The sequence below is a fragment of the Phanerochaete carnosa genome (assembly GCF_000300595.1).
Source record: "Phanerochaete carnosa HHB-10118-sp unplaced genomic scaffold PHACAscaffold_5, whole genome shotgun sequence".
NCBI lineage: Eukaryota > Fungi > Basidiomycota > Agaricomycetes > Polyporales > Phanerochaetaceae > Phanerochaete > Phanerochaete carnosa.
In genome coordinates, this window is record NW_006767632.1 from 1,070,143 (window position 1) to 1,085,115 (window position 14,973).

At 52.6% G+C, this 14,973-nt stretch overlaps 4 protein-coding genes across 4 annotated transcripts; 1 reads left to right on the forward strand and 3 right to left on the reverse strand.

The window, feature by feature from the left end:
* Nucleotides 1–816: 816 nt before the first annotated feature.
* Nucleotides 817–5,416, reverse strand: PHACADRAFT_184086 (uncharacterized protein; the record flags this gene model as incomplete). Its single annotated transcript, XM_007395542.1, has 16 exons — nucleotides 817–980; nucleotides 1,036–1,140; nucleotides 1,200–1,294; nucleotides 1,348–1,457; nucleotides 1,517–1,770; nucleotides 1,830–2,109; nucleotides 2,171–2,350; nucleotides 2,407–2,423; nucleotides 2,478–2,697; nucleotides 2,759–3,165; nucleotides 3,215–3,590; nucleotides 3,648–3,935; nucleotides 3,988–4,112; nucleotides 4,154–4,581; nucleotides 4,640–4,812; nucleotides 4,905–5,416. 16 exons carry the CDS (start codon nucleotides 5,414–5,416, stop codon nucleotides 837–839), a joined length of 3,714 nt encoding a protein of 1,237 aa, XP_007395604.1. The 3' UTR covers nucleotides 817–836.
* Nucleotides 5,417–6,038: 622 nt separating this feature from the next.
* On the forward strand, nucleotides 6,039–10,404 carry PHACADRAFT_143392 (uncharacterized protein; the record flags this gene model as incomplete). Its single annotated transcript, XM_007395543.1, has 9 exons — nucleotides 6,039–6,087; nucleotides 6,143–6,267; nucleotides 6,320–6,379; nucleotides 6,432–6,652; nucleotides 6,702–7,594; nucleotides 7,645–8,035; nucleotides 8,092–8,474; nucleotides 8,547–8,632; nucleotides 8,683–10,404. The coding sequence occupies 9 exons, from the start codon at nucleotides 6,039–6,041 to the stop codon at nucleotides 8,743–8,745; spliced, it is 2,271 nt and encodes a 756-aa protein (XP_007395605.1). The 3' UTR covers nucleotides 8,746–10,404.
* A 1,419-nt stretch (nucleotides 10,405–11,823) lies between these two features.
* PHACADRAFT_255773 (uncharacterized protein) lies at nucleotides 11,824–12,643 on the reverse strand. Its single transcript, XM_007395544.1, has one exon. The coding sequence runs from the start codon at nucleotides 12,569–12,571 to the stop codon at nucleotides 11,957–11,959; it is 615 nt and encodes a 204-aa protein (XP_007395606.1). The 5' UTR covers nucleotides 12,572–12,643; the 3' UTR covers nucleotides 11,824–11,956.
* A 19-nt stretch (nucleotides 12,644–12,662) lies between these two features.
* PHACADRAFT_95774 (uncharacterized protein) lies at nucleotides 12,663–14,589 on the reverse strand (the record flags this gene model as incomplete). Its single annotated transcript, XM_007395545.1, has 8 exons — nucleotides 12,663–12,899; nucleotides 12,955–13,219; nucleotides 13,269–13,447; nucleotides 13,500–13,599; nucleotides 13,647–14,026; nucleotides 14,079–14,214; nucleotides 14,269–14,388; nucleotides 14,447–14,589. 8 exons carry the CDS (start codon nucleotides 14,587–14,589, stop codon nucleotides 12,663–12,665), a joined length of 1,560 nt encoding a protein of 519 aa, XP_007395607.1.
* Between the last annotated feature and the right edge of the window lie 384 nt (nucleotides 14,590–14,973).

Here is a 14,973-nt window from a genome sequence, read left to right on the forward strand (position 1 = left end):
GCTCGCTCCCGACCTCTGCATCTCGGCATCCGATCTACCGGACTCGCCGTTCGGACGCACAGCGCCACGATGTCATCCCTTCCCAATATAGGCCCAAGTTCTCCTGCTGGATCCCGGTGATTGGCGTCCTGTCTATCCCACTACGACCATCGCACATTGTGCCGGCTGGCTTTGGTTGCCGGTGCGGTGCCAAGTGGTACGCAGGCTGATTTATCACAGACTTCGGCCTCCACGGTGTTCGTATAGTATCAACTGCTTCGCGAGCGAGATCGAGGCTGCCGCGATGGCGCGTTTGGTGAGGTCACATTCGTCGTGGGCCACATGATAGCAGCTACTCAGATATGGATGTAGCTAGTACATCCGGAATCAACTCCACTGTGCCGTTATCGTGCTGACAACGTTTGGGAGCTCTTTCCGACTTTCTTATCCTGGAACAGATCATACTTTAGTACCGGCCGGTAGCTTAACACCGGGATGGTGAAATTGAGGAATGCGATATCAAGCAGAGGAAGATGCGTGACCCTTGTCGTCGTCGCCTGGTGGGTGGCATGCGGAGGGCACGCATGTGGATTCAGAGCCTCAAGAGGTATTGCATGGCAAGTGGTAGCCTCTTTCGCATATATATCGTCATGCCGCTGCGGCTTTTACGGATGGCAACAGTAGTGCACGGACGATGCGACTGCAACGAGATCTCTCTACAGCCAGTTCTGATGCAGGTAACTCCGAAATGTTATACTCGAGTCTGCAAGAAACCGTACCAATTGGCGAGGACATAATCAAGTGAGTAGTGTAGTGTGAATTACCGATTACCGTGTTATGTATGCTCTCGTAGACCGCTAATTGTCAACTTCCATCGCCACCTCCGGACTCAGCTCGCGCTCTGCTTCCTCCCTCCATGTCTTGAGCAGCACCTTGCCCAGTTCCTTGCCCAAGGCACGAGCCAGAGGGACGGGCACAGCGTTGCCTATCTGGCGCAGTTGCTGCCAATGCGTTGGATCAGTGGATCAGTGGATCAGTGAGAGCAGTCACACTTACATCCTCGACTACCTTGGCGGGTATGGAATGCACCGAGAGGAACTTGTGCGAGTCAGGAAAGCCTTGAGCTCGCGCACATTCACGAATGGTGAGTACACGTTTTTGCTGGCAAATATCGATGCATCAGATACAGAACAGTGGCGGAACATAGTGCGAAGTGTTACCGTGGGATGCAGAACGATCGCGTTTGTGCCGCTTGGCTTTACTGTCGTGAGCATAGTCATAAAGTGGCTGTCTCTGTCGATGCGTTTATAGTGGCCTGGATAAGCATTCATCAGGCCGCTGTGGAACTGATTCCAGATCTGAGCTCACGTTCGTATTCCTTCTTCGACTTCCCATTCGGCTGCAGCTTACGCTTGTCGCGGTACTGGGGAGGGAGATCTTGGTGATTTGCTCCAGCACGCAGAGGGACGTGCAAGACGCTGCTCGTTGGCTTTGTATCAGTACGACGGTAGAGATTTTAGGCTCGAACGTGACATACCGGTCGACAATCTTCGCGCTGAACTTCTGCGTGTAGTGATAAACCACATTGTCATCCACGTCCAGGCCTTCCCGGGCTTGCATCTGATACCGGTTCAGCGGAGGATGGAGGAATGCCGTTCCTTTGCCGCAGTATCCCGCGTATGGGAACCGAGCTTCGCGGTTGGTGACCGCCTCGAAACGGACGATACCTTGCGCGAGACGGTGTATGTCCTCGTCGGTCAGCGGGCCAGAGGGAAGCCAGTCAAACTTTTGCTGACCCCGCAAACCGAGTTCAGCACACACATCGCAGTACGCTGGCGAAACAGACGTACCAAATCTCCGATTGCATCCTCAACGGTGATGGCGCACAGTGGCGCGTACTGTGCATACTCGCTCCGCTTCGCGCTCTCGTGTGGTGCCACGCGCACGGGCCGGTGCAGCACCTCGCCCGTGGGGAGATTGAAGCTGCGTACGCCCTTTGCGAAGTGGTGTGTCGGGTACGGGAAGTCGGGAAGCGGCACATCGCGCCGCGCAGCCCAGAAGATGACGCGCTCGCGGCTCTGTGGGGTGCCATACTGCGCGGCCTGGAGGACCTTGCAGTGAACTTGGTATCTGGGTCATGCGTGTCAGCGGAGGATGCGCCGGGCACGGGGGCAAGGCTAGGGATTCTCACCCGAGGGAGACGAGTGCGCGGAAAATGAATTTGACGACGCCCATGGCAACCCCATCCGTCATCTGGTCCTGCTTCTCCGTGCCCAATGGAACACTCAGCAAGCCGGTCACGTTTTCGAGCAAGAAGTATTTGGGTCGATAAAAATCGACATAGGAAATTGTATTGCAGATAAGTGTTGACCTGTAGGTAGAACGTCACAATGACTGCAATGACAGGTAAGTATTAGTTAAGCATACCTAATATCATCTGCTTTCTAGCAGCGAGATAGGCTAAGTTCTTGAAAACGTGTTGAGCTGAAGCCGCTTACCTTCCATCGATTCGCTCCTGAAAAGCTCTGGCACGGTGGTCCTCCACAAATAAAATCCACTTCTCCGGGCTTTGGCATAGGCGGCAATGCATCCTTGTCCTTGTGGTTGAGACTTGCAACTTGACGTGGCCTTGACCTGGGTGCTTGTTGTGTCTCAATTGCATGCCGCAGCAGGACATTTGAGCACTGAGTATAAACTGTACACCGTGGATTGTTGGCACTGAAAGAAAGACAAAGGATGAGAAGGCAGTACAAAGTGAAGAGACATTAAGAACACGTACGCAAATGACAGTGCAGCACTTGGAGATGACTCGACTGCCCACTTGGTCTCAACAAAGCCCGACTGGTGCAATCCTGATGCTAAGCCACCAGCACCTGCAAAAAGCTCAAGGCAGCGAAGTGGTCCATGCTGTTCAAGAAGATCTCGATCAACCTGTAGGGTCTTGAGCCGTTGTGCAAAGCAGGTTTGGCAATAGTGGAGCTGTCGTGGGAGAAGCTTCTCCATCTGGGAGCATTTGGCTCTGATGGATGGTGCACGTAAATCAATAAGGTAGTGATCATCGTGTAAGACCCAGTCGTCTGGCGAGAAGCCATGGACTTGAAGAGACGATGGATGAGTAACGTAGGCTTTGCCCTCAATGTGTGAAACATCAAATGGCTGAAGCTCGTCTGTAAGAATAAGACGATGCTAAAATAATTATGAGTATAAGCTTACACGCTTAAGGAAGTGAATGCACCTCATCTGTTTTGGTGCCCTCCTTGCGCGGTCCCCATTTGGTTCGGATAACCACGTCATATCGCTCAATTAATCTAACCCTGACCTGATGCTCACCCTTGCCCTTGATTGGCATGATCTCCGTTATCTGTCCTATAACATACAGCTCTGGGGGAGTTGGGATGGTGGGTCGTAGGTAGACAAAGTCTCCAACATGATAGCTGACATCATGCTGTAAGATTCTGTCTTCTTTGATATCCCAGGAGTTTTGCACCATGCGTAGCTGTGATAAACCACAATTAATGCACTCCTTTCCAGGTGTACAGGCATTGAGCGCCCGCTGAATATCGTTCGGGCTAAGCTGATGGAATGCAACCATGGCTTGGTCCCAAAGCAACCTAATTGAGATTGAGTAAGGCTTGAGAGTGGGTAGCATTGAAGGAAAGAGAGCATACCCAGAAAAGAACTGCTTTGTGCTGGTGCCAGTATTGAGGAATGGAGGCTCATCCCCTTGCAAACCAAGCTCTTGGACGTCAACTTTCTGGAAGATGCATCCTAACTGCTGATCATCGCATTCATCAATCAGGTATAGTGCCTGAGGATGCGCTGTCTCTTGCAAGAGCAGCTTCGAACCATGCATATAGTATTGACCGTGAAAATACGGTTCCAATATCCATTGCGGGCCACTGTACTGGCTGATCACTTGCTCTTGCCGCTCAAAGACATAGCAGATCTTCATAAACCTGACATTTGTTATGGGGATAGGCAAAGTGAAAATAATCAATAGCCACTCACCACTTTTTGTCTACTATGTCATCTCCAGTCTTAGCCGGCTCAGTTGTGGCATTTTTTTCCCGAGTTCTGTCAGCATCTGGTCCACCTTCAACAATAACTGTGTCTCCTGCCTTCACACTTGTCAGCTGCGAACAACAATTCATTAACAATAGCAGTGTGGGCACACCTTGTACAGAACACCATCTATTGTTACAGACTCATAGTGTCTGGCGCGCAGGTGGCTCTCTTGCCCCCACTCATGGCGCACATGCATGTCATGCATACGATAAATCTTTCTGGAATTTGGCCTTCCACTGCAATGCACATGCTCATGAGTGTTCACCAGCACCTTTTGCAGATGCTTCTGAGGAAAGAGCCTTGCAGCTAGAGTGAAAATCCCGGAAGTAACTGTGGTTTTACTGATAGCAGCAAGAACGCAGTTACGAAGTTCCTGGATAGATTTCAACTTGCGGGCATGCAACCCTCGCGAGGGGTCCAGAAGAGACACCAGGATGGGCATGCCCCTTAAAGGGGTGAATATATCCTTGTGTTTCTTGCATAGTGTTTTAAATGACTCCGAAAAATGGTGTGTCTGTTGTTTTACTCTGTGAACACCTTTGTTTATGAATCAAGATGGAAATACTTGCCACATCAGGACAGGCCAGGTGCTCACGAGAAACTTGAATGCTGGATGTCGAGGATTCAGAGAGAGACAGCCAGTCACCAAACTCTTCTAAGGTCAGTTGATGGTCTGGATCTTGAAGAACACAAGACACCAGCTCATGAAAGAGATAGTGCTTGATCCTGAATGGCATGAAATGGTCCGCATAGGCTTGTGCCGGCTCCCTGAGGATGTACCAAGCATGCTCCGTACAAATGTAGATATGACTGGAAAGTATTACTATTCTGTTCTCTTTCTGGTTTGAGAGTAAACTTACGGGTCAAGTTGGAAAGTTTGTGGATCAGAATCACAAACGTGATGAACATTGACCTCCAAAATTCCAGAGAGACGAATCCTCTGTCTCCCTGAAGTACTGGTTGAGGGCTCCAGGCTTTCATCATTGAACTCGCTAGAGTCTGAAAGGCTCTCGATTTCGTTGTCAATCCAGGATGAAGCATATCCAGAGGCTCCATATGCTCTACTGCAATCCACCTCTTCAAGGTATGCGATGCGTCCAGTCTTGATTTCATAAACCACGAAGTCCTCGAGAGCTCGTATAGGAATCTTGTTGTCTTCAAAACCATGAGGCACTGCTTCTTCCGGAAACGTTAAGCTTTCCTCTTCCAGTTCCTTACATGCGGCATTGAACACCGTGAACCGTGACTGCGTGCCTGTCTCTTGAGAGCCCGAGGGATCAGCCGGAGGCCTTGCAGGTGCCCTGTAATTTATGAGCAATCGGCGGATACAGGCTGTTGGGAACTGCTCACTTCTGAAAGGCCAAACCCACATCTGTATTCCTTGACGGCGTTGTAGACTCTGCCGCACAGTCTGGTCCCAGGCTATTGGACGCTCAGTCAGTATATCCACTACGCATTGACCAGACCACTCGCATTTTATAAGGCTCATTGACATCCACAACCGAGATTGATGCATCTCTGGACAGCGGCTGAGTCAATCATGTGGACGTTGCGGTGATTAGTACGCACGGTGGAGGTTTGCCCACATAAAAGCGCGTTGGTCTCTGAAGTAATTCCCTGCGTCCTGGACTGATATCTTCTCCAGCTGCCTGTCCAAAAATAATCACGATACACTCACGGGGGCTTGCCTACGAATACCCCTCGTTCAGTCGAGCGGCTGGGGCTGGAGTCACTGGACGCGGGCGGACGGCGGACGGAGGACACTGAGCTTTCCGCGTGCGCGTGGCGTCCATCTTCTCTAAGGATTTTACGGCTCTGGATACGTGGCATTCGATTTTTTCGGTGTCCACGCAGCAAATTCGAGGGGGTCCGGTAAATAAATTCATGAAATTACAGGCGGAATATTGGAGCCAGTTCCCCGCGGTAGCGCCCATCAAGAAACGCGACGCGTTCACGTTCAGTTATTAGCGCCACCCTCGTTGTCTTCCGCTGTCATGGCTCTCCCGGTCGTAAACATAAACATAGACTATGAGGCTGAAAAAGGTATGATTTTGCTCGATAGTTAGTGACAACCGAGCTGAGCTGAATGCACTTTCAGATAAAATCAGCCAGTTTTTCTCAAACTTCGTCGGTGATGATCTCAGCCGCGGCTTGGCTGACCTCGATCTCGACAATGATGCGGGACAGACAAGAAGCAAAAGATTGAAGTATATGGACCAGTTGGTGAGTCCCAACCTTTATGCGACGCGTCTTGTTCTCTAAACTGTGGTGGTAGCAATGCATAGCCAACCGAGAGCAACAGATGCTGGCTATTGACCTCGAAGACGTTGCGGAGGTAAGAGAAAGCGACGTTTACGCGTTTTCTTGTCATTTATACCCTATTATAGCACGAGAAGACCATATCAGAGCTCGTGTCGCGGATACGGAGCAACACTCGACGCTATGTCACTCTATTCAGCGAGGTCATTGACAAGCTCATGCCTATTCCGACAAAAGACATCAGTGAACACGACGAGGTCATAGATGTAATTCTTCATCAACGCAGAGAGCGCAATGAGCGACTAGAAGGTATGCAAGAGGGCTTCCCGGAGCATCTTCTACGACGATAGTATGTGAAACTTCTTGTTTTCTAGGAAGCGTACTCATGAATCTCGCAGTAACCTCTACTTCCAACCACTCCGGTCCGACATCGCCATGGCTGTTCGAGGTGTCAAGGGTGTAAACCTTGGGAAGCTCATCACCGTCCGCGGAATCGTCACACGTGTCTCAGAGGTGAAGCCTTTGCTTCTTGTGAACGCCTACACTTGCGACGTCTGCGGTTCCGAAACGTTCCAAGACGTCTCACATAAGCAGTTTACCCCCATCATCGACTGTCAGAACGAGAATGAGTGCAGGAAGAATGGGATCCATGGTTCACTGCACATGCAAACCCGCGCTTGCAGATTTAGTCCATTCCAGGAGGTCAAAATTCAGGAGATGGCCGACCAAGTTCCTGTCGGGCACATTCCCCGCTCGATGACGGTTCACGTCAACGGCGCTCTCACACGTCAGATGAACCCAGGCGACATTGTCCACCTTGGCGGTATCTTCCTTCCTATTCCTTACACGGGCTACCAGGCTGTCAGGGCGGGTCTTTTGACGGACACCTACCTGGAAGTGCATCATATCTACCAGCTCAAGAAGCAGTACAGCGAGATGGAACTGACTCCCGAGGTGGAGGCGCAGCTTATCAAGCTGCGCGAGGACCCTGCCCTCTACCAGAAGCTCGCACAGAGCATCGCGCCTGAGATTTACGGCCACATCGACGTGAAGAAGGCGCTGCTCTTATTACTCGTCGGAGGTGCAACAAAGACGACGGGTGACGGGATGAAGATCAGGGGTGACATAAATATCTGTTTGATGGGCGATCCTGGTGTGGCAAAGTCTCAGCTACTGAAGTACATCTCAAAGGTCGCCCCGAGAGGTATTTACACCACTGGAAAAGGCTCTTCCGGCGTTGGTCTCACCGCAGCCGTCATGCGGGATCCCGTCACGGATGAGATGGTCCTAGGTAAGCATCTTCATTCTTCAGCTTAAACGTCTACTCACATGGACATGCAGAGGGAGGTGCACTTGTTCTGGCGGACAACGGAATTTGCTGCATTGACGAGTTCGACAAGATGGAGGAGTCCGATAGGACAGCCATCCACGAAGTCATGGAGCAGCAGACTATTTCCATCTCCAAGGCAGGCATCTCAACGACACTCAACGCTCGTACCTCCATTCTAGCAGCAGCTAACCCGCTCTATGGTCGGTACAACAAGAAGCTGTCACCTGTTGAGAACATCAACCTTCCGGCAGCGCTATTGTCCCGTTTCGACCTGCTCTTCCTCATCGTGGACAAGCCGACCCGAGACGAGGACGAGCGACTCGCACAGCACGTTACGCATGTGCATATGTACAATGCCCCACCGGAGCTTGACTACGAAACTACCGACCCTGTCATCATCCGGTACGTATCTGTTAGTTCTTACGTCCGGATCATATACTGATTCCTGTCGCATCCAGCCATTATATTGCTGGTGCGCGCCAAAAGCGCCCCACCGTCCCTCGAGAGGTTTCCGACTACGTCGTCGACGCATACGTCCGCCTGCGCAAGCAATCCGTCGAGAATGAGAAGGCCGAAAAGTCTCACTCTTATGCGTCCGCACGTACGCTACTTGGCGTGCTACGTCTCTCGCAGGCTCTCGCGCGCCTGCGCTACTCGGATGAGGTCGAGGAGGGCGATGTCGACGAGGCGCTGCGGCTGATGGAGGCGAGCAAGGAGAGTCTACTCGAGGACGACGAGAAGGAGCGCGACACCGACCGGTCGGATACGAGCAAAATCTACCGGCTCATCAAGGAGGAATTCAGCAAGCTTAAGACTGGCGGCGGGCGCAGCAGGAGGCAGCGTGGCGGCCGGCGGCTCGGCAAGGGCCCGGACGGGGAGCGCGACATGGACATCGATAGCGACGACGACGAAGACGAGGAGATCACAGTGCTGGACCTTCGTGCGCGTGTACTTGCCAGTGGCTTTGCCGAGCACGAATTGATGGAGACCATCCTAAAGGTGTGTTTATCAGCTATCCTCTGCTCGCTTTAGATTCTGACTGTCTTCAGTACGAGGATCTTGGGGTCCTGATGCGCGTGGCAAACGGCTCGAAGATCCGCTTGGTCGAATGAACTGGGACTCACTGTATAGTCGCTGTGTATCGACTCACTTGCTTTTTGTCGTGCTTTTTGGTATCTTTGTGTCTACCGATGTTAACTTGCAATATAAATATACCATGCTAGATAAAACAAGAAACTACACTGAATTCAATCTTAAGTATTATGAGTGAGGTTCTTGCGATGCATGTTCCCAGCTCTCTCCACTCCCACTTCCACTGCCCGCAGGACTATCTGACCGCTCCTTCTCATGCGGCTCTGGCTCGTCTTTGTATCGCGTCGGCGGCCCACTAGCACTCACCGGGTCATCGTCCTCTAAGAATCCAGGGTGGTATCCCAAACCAACGGATGTACTCTCTGCACCCCTGCGCAAGCTCGTCTCCTCGTCCGCATCCTCGTCCTCGTCGTCCTCGTCAAATGCGGCGTAAAGCTCCTTCGAGCGCGGTCCTGCGCGGCTGCCGCCGACATGGCTCATTGCGACGTCGTCTCCCGCAGGCAGGCTCGTGTAATTCTGCCGACGGCGCACAGAACGGCGCCAGAAGAAGAGGCCCGCACTCACACCGAAAAGGATGACAGCGCCGAGCGCGATGAAGAACCAAGTCTGACTCGTCATCAGGGTCGAGAGGTTAGGGAACCAGCCCTCGTCGGGCGTGGGTGTTGTTGAGGGTGTTGCACTCGGGGCAGTGGCTTCGTCGTCGACAGGCTTCGCCTCGGTCGAGTTGTTGGAGCCAGGGAACGTTGGTTTATTCGCCTCGCCTGGTGCGTCGCCGTGATCGCCGGGAAGATATGCGGTTGGCTTCGGGATAGTCTTGCTGGTGGTAGGGGTGGTAGGGGACGCTGATGATGATGGGGTGGAAGCTTCTTCCTCGCTAGGATACAGCGGCGGCAGCGTACTACTTATAACGGGTACCTCGTACGTCTTCGCCTGCGCAGGGTCGATGACGGAGCCCCAAAAGGTCATGGTCCAACCAAGGAACTTGCCAGTCCGTTCTTCGTTCTCCTGGTCAGAAACGCGGATGGTCCACTCGCCGACAGGTTTCTCATCCCAGTGCTTGACAGTGCTGAATGTCCAGCCCGGGAAGCCGGTCGTTGCCCCGTCGCCACGCCGCCTGCCAGCCAGAACGCTCTTAACGCCGTTCGGACTGACAAGCTCGACTTCAACATCCCCTCTAAGGTCGTGTTGAATCCAGACCTTGACAGTGACATGCTCGAGCTTCTCGAAATTGTGCTCATGCATAAGATCTTCCGTGACAGTCATTGTGCTCGTGATTCCGTCGGCGGGGATCTCCTCACCACCGCTCATGGAGTGAAAAAGATCCATAGTGCCGTTGTTGATTTGAATGGTAGGCATCTCGATCCACGCCTGAGGCTTGACAGACTGCCAGTTCCTTGCGGCATTGACGAACGCGACGCCGCTGAGGGCACCATAGCCGTATTTATAGCTATAGGAACGACCCGCTGCAGTTTCCTCCCAGTCTGGATCCTCAGGGTTGACCTTGACTCCGGTATGTACGCATAGATGCTGCATGTCTCGCCAGTTGAGGTCGGGACGTACGCTCAAAGCGAGGGCGAAAACACCAGCGGCGTTGGGAGCCGCCGCGGACGTTCCACCATGGTTACTCGAACATTTGTTCTTACCGACATCTGTTGTTGTCTACACAATAGTTAGCACACATGAGTACACGAATCAGCACCGTACTCACGATGTGGTTTCCGCTGCCTGAAGAGTACGCCACAACCATGTTCGCAGCGCAGGCTTCCGAATAGTCCGGATGAGCTCCCGTGAAATCAAGCGAGGCGACTGTGATGGAATAGATGCTGTTTGTGTAACCGTCGAAGTTGCACTGGTCCCCGTTCCGACCTCCGTTTCCGCTGGCAAAGACGAAGACGGAGCCCAAATTTCCGCGACCATTCTGTATGCCATTGACGATAGCCTTCTCAACGAGGTAACCTGGCGCCTCCATAGACCGCCCATCATCTGGTGGCCCCCAGCTGCAGGAGAATATCGAAGAGGTTTGGTAGCCAAAGTTAAGCGAAGCCGCTTCGTCGATATCGGATATCGGCCCCGACAAAATGCGGACGCCAGCGACTTTGGATTCGTATGCGATGCCCACCCCACAGACGTCGTTCTTCACCGCAGCGATCTGGCCAGCACAGCGTGTGCCATGGTGGTCGTCGAAGAGCTTGGGCGTTGGGAGGTCCTCGTGGTCGTTATAGTCGTAGGAGCCCTCTGCAAACTAGGCGGCGTGTCAGTGCCGGAGACTTCCCACCGCTGGGAGAAAGCGACTCACGAAATTCGCAGCAAGGTCATCGCTGTTGTAGTCCAGCCCATCGTCCACGAGCGTCGTAATGACGCCCTTGCCGGTGATGCCCTGCTCCCAGAGGGCGGAGACGTTCATCATGTATTGTGGGTAATCATCGTTCACTAGATGCCACTGCTTCGTGAACTCGGGGTCGACGATGCTCAGCGTCCGGGCAACATCGTCAGCGGATGGCGCATCTGCGGAATCACCAGGTCGGATGGGTGGTGGTGCCCGCTTCACGCGCTGCCGTAGTGACTGGCGGGAGAGGTATTTGACGGCCGACGCCACCCTCTTGCTAAGGAGTGTATCTTCGTCTCGTGAATATAACGAGCTTCTTGCTCGTGAGCGGATGCCGTCGAAAGCCCGTAGTACAGAATCCTCGTCCGTCCTGGCGGCGAGCGACGACCGCTCCGCGCGCACTAAGAAGTGATTCTGTAGTTCCCCCGCTTGCTCTACCACCTCCACCCCCAATGCACTCGCAACTTCGTCCAGCGAAGCATTGGCCGAAGGGTCGTGTTCTATAACATAGTAGTAGTGCGTTTCGTAGTGTCGTTTCGCAGGTCTCGCTGCAAGAACAGAGTGTACAAGGAGAGCGACAACCAAGCCGGTGAGACGCATTGCAGGAGGAGCAGGGTATGCCTGCAAGAGATGAAAAGAGGGACTAGGATTGCCAGCAAAGGCTTTGTTTGACGCAGTCGCAAGCTGCGAGAGAAATATCAAGGATCCGAAGACGAGGCAGTGAAAGTAGCAGCGCAAGTAGGCTTCATCAGTTTCATGATCTCGCCGTAGCGCTTGCGGCCGTTCTCAGATTGTGAATCATGCATACATTGCCCCGACGTCGCGAACGATCCCTAGAGAGTTGCTACAGAGCATTATGCGCAACAGATGAGAGTACAGAATATGAGAGATGAACTGTTTAGGATCTAGATCGCCCTTGGTGCACCCCTTCCTCGTCCCTTTAAGTTGACGCCCGTGCCGTAGATCTGCGCGAGCAGACCGAGCACACCGCCATCCTCAAGCTCCTCATCCTCTTCTTGTTGTGACTGGGACACCGAATGTCCCTTTGGTCTCCGCCCATCAACGTATGATTCACCCAGCATGCTGCCCACACCTCCATCTTCTGCCAAGTCCTCCTCCGGAATCGTGCTTGTCTGCAGATTGTGTCCAGACACCGGTGGTCCGGCGCTGCCGTGGGAATCCCCGAGCATAGCCGTCTGCGCCAGACCGAGCCCGGCACCGCTTTGGAAGATGGATGATGAGGACGGGCCGCCAAACCTGCTCTGTCCCATGCGCTGGCGAGCTGCTTGACTGGCTTGTAGCGCACGATCGTACTGGCTGGCCTTCGCACTGAGTTCAACATTGCGATCACCTTCGTGAATTGTAGATTCCATTCCATAAGATGGTTTGCGGGATAGCTTGCGTCGTCCGAGACCTGTGCTACTGAGGTCCGCCATCCGACTAAGGTATAGTGAGCTTGAAGGGTCGGAAGGCGTCCACTCCGGATGTGCCGCCTTGAAATTGAGGAAACTCTTTTCCATTTTGCCCTCCTTGGACATCAGGCGTTCGTCGTCGATTTTGACAGGTGCACCAAACTGAAGCCACGCAATGAGTGCGCAGACACCTATATAATCATGAAAAGCAACCGACCTTTACGTTGCCATGCCTCTGGAAGTCGAACACGGCAAAGCTACAGACATAGCCGAGTCCGTCAACATGAACGCTAAACTCCCTGAAGAAATCGATGATGGCTGGTGCACAATTGGGAAGGGAGTACCAGAGAACAAATGGCGTGAGCAGCACTGAGAGCAGTTCCTGCGTGTAGATGACAATCTTCATCTGGAACAGTTCTCCGAACTCTTGGTGAACCTGAGAGATGCGTATAAGCCACTGCAACAACAAACGGTCTTATTTAAGCAAGTACCTTCTTGGAGTGTAACTGATCCTTCCATTCGTCGGGCATGTAATGCGTGTACTGTATAACATCCGTCATGAGCATCTCCGGGTCGAACACTCTGTTCTCTTCTGGAATCATGCCTCGCGCAACAGCAAGGATGGAGCCGAAGAGTGTCAGGTAGAACAGAACAGTCCGATGAGGGGTGATCTCGAAGTGAACAATCATGTCGGGGTCAAGAACAGAAGCTAGCAGCAGGACAGCGGCAAATGAGCCTGCAATAAACGCCACGAAACTAGGTTTTGTGAATGCAGATTTCATCGCAATTCGCAGAGACAACGCACCGAACGATAATCGTGACTTTCTCGTTGGGAAACTGTCCAATGTACAGGCTAGCGGTGGGAGACGACTCGTTCAGCCTTCGTGCAAAATTATGAGGAAGCTCATTGAACTCTCGGAACTTCCATTGCGCAAAGGGAGTATATCGTCGGCCACTCATATTCGATGGGTTATTGTGGTACTCCTGCAGCACGGTTCGCGTTAGAAGAGCCCAGCTAATTGACAGACCAACATACCTCAAAATACCGGAAGAATGAGTACATGAGGAGGTATAAGACGATAAGCGGAGCAAAAATAGCGTTCAAGATGCCCATGAAGATGAATCGTCGCTTCAACCTAAAGTGGGTCAGCTTATGCTCTGTGGTGTCTCACCCGCAACGTACCCTTCGATCAACTGTGGTCTATTCCTGCTGTTCAGGAATATCCTCCTCACTTTACCGCTCCTGTTGAAGAGAAACTCCATCAGGCAAAACCTGAGATTCCACTCCAAGACTCTCGTGAGCATCCTACCCTTGCCCTCTTCTTCGCCGACCCAGCGTCGAAGAAGCGGTGGCAAGGGAATGCGCAAATCGAGAAGCTCCTTGTTGAAGAGCGCGATGAGGTAATTTTCCTGCCGCATGATACGGTTGGCGATGTCATGTGCATCCAGCTTGGCAGTGACTGATGCTGTTCCAGCTGAAGATATAGCCGTCAAGGGGTTCTCTTCTCGAATTGCGCCGATACGTCGAACCACTTCCGGCCAAGAGATGGTTTGAATGTCTGCCTATTTTCGTATAGTCAGCTAGAACAAAGTGGACGTGCGCGTGCTGTCTTACATCGGGAATACGCAACAGGTATGTGTAGAAGCTATACATGTCCATCAAACGAATTACGCTCATGACGTATGCCAGAAATTGCCACAGGAAGAAGGCAACGAACAGCATGAACAGTAACAGCGTGAAACCGGAAAACCTGTGAGCTAATTAGCGAAGGCGTCACTTTGGGGGGAAAAAGGGACTACCGTACCTAGACACGCAACGTGAAACGACCACGTCTGATAGTCGAGTTGCTTGATCATGGCGAATTCGTGAGTAATCCACACATCCCAAAAGGAAGGTGGAAAATCCAATGACAAAGCCGACGGTCCTAGGGAGAGAAATCAATTACTCTACGTACGGAGGCGGCAGACCAGATGATTACCGACAGCAGATTCAGCCCACGGGACAGGGCTATGCTGTAGATTCCCTTGCCCTCGTAATAGTAATACGTTTCTTGGAGGAACGCATCGAGATTATACACGTTTACCCAGTTCCACAAAGCGCGTTCATATGCGTCCAAGCCACGCATCTGTTTGGGCTTATGCTCTTCCAGAGGCGGAGCAGCTAACGCACTGTCTTCCACGTCCAGCTCCGAGGGTCGTGGCGGTATTGACAGCGGGGTAGATGTAGTGGGCAGGACGGGCGGCATAGGCTTGCGTCCTGTAGAGTACAATGGACGCTTGCTGGTCTCGCGCTCTTTGCCCTTGTGTGAAGATGGGCGCGGTGTAGTCGGAGAATGAAGTTTGCGACCACTAGGAGCAGGAGTAGCAGCCTCGATCATGAAGTCCTGAGGAACCTCGTCGTCGGACGAGTCGTTCTCGTGCCTCGCATCGTCCTGTTTGATATTGGGCCTCAGAACGTTCATCTCCGAGGCGTCTCCACCCCATGCCGCACGCCGCTGCTTGCTCTTGGA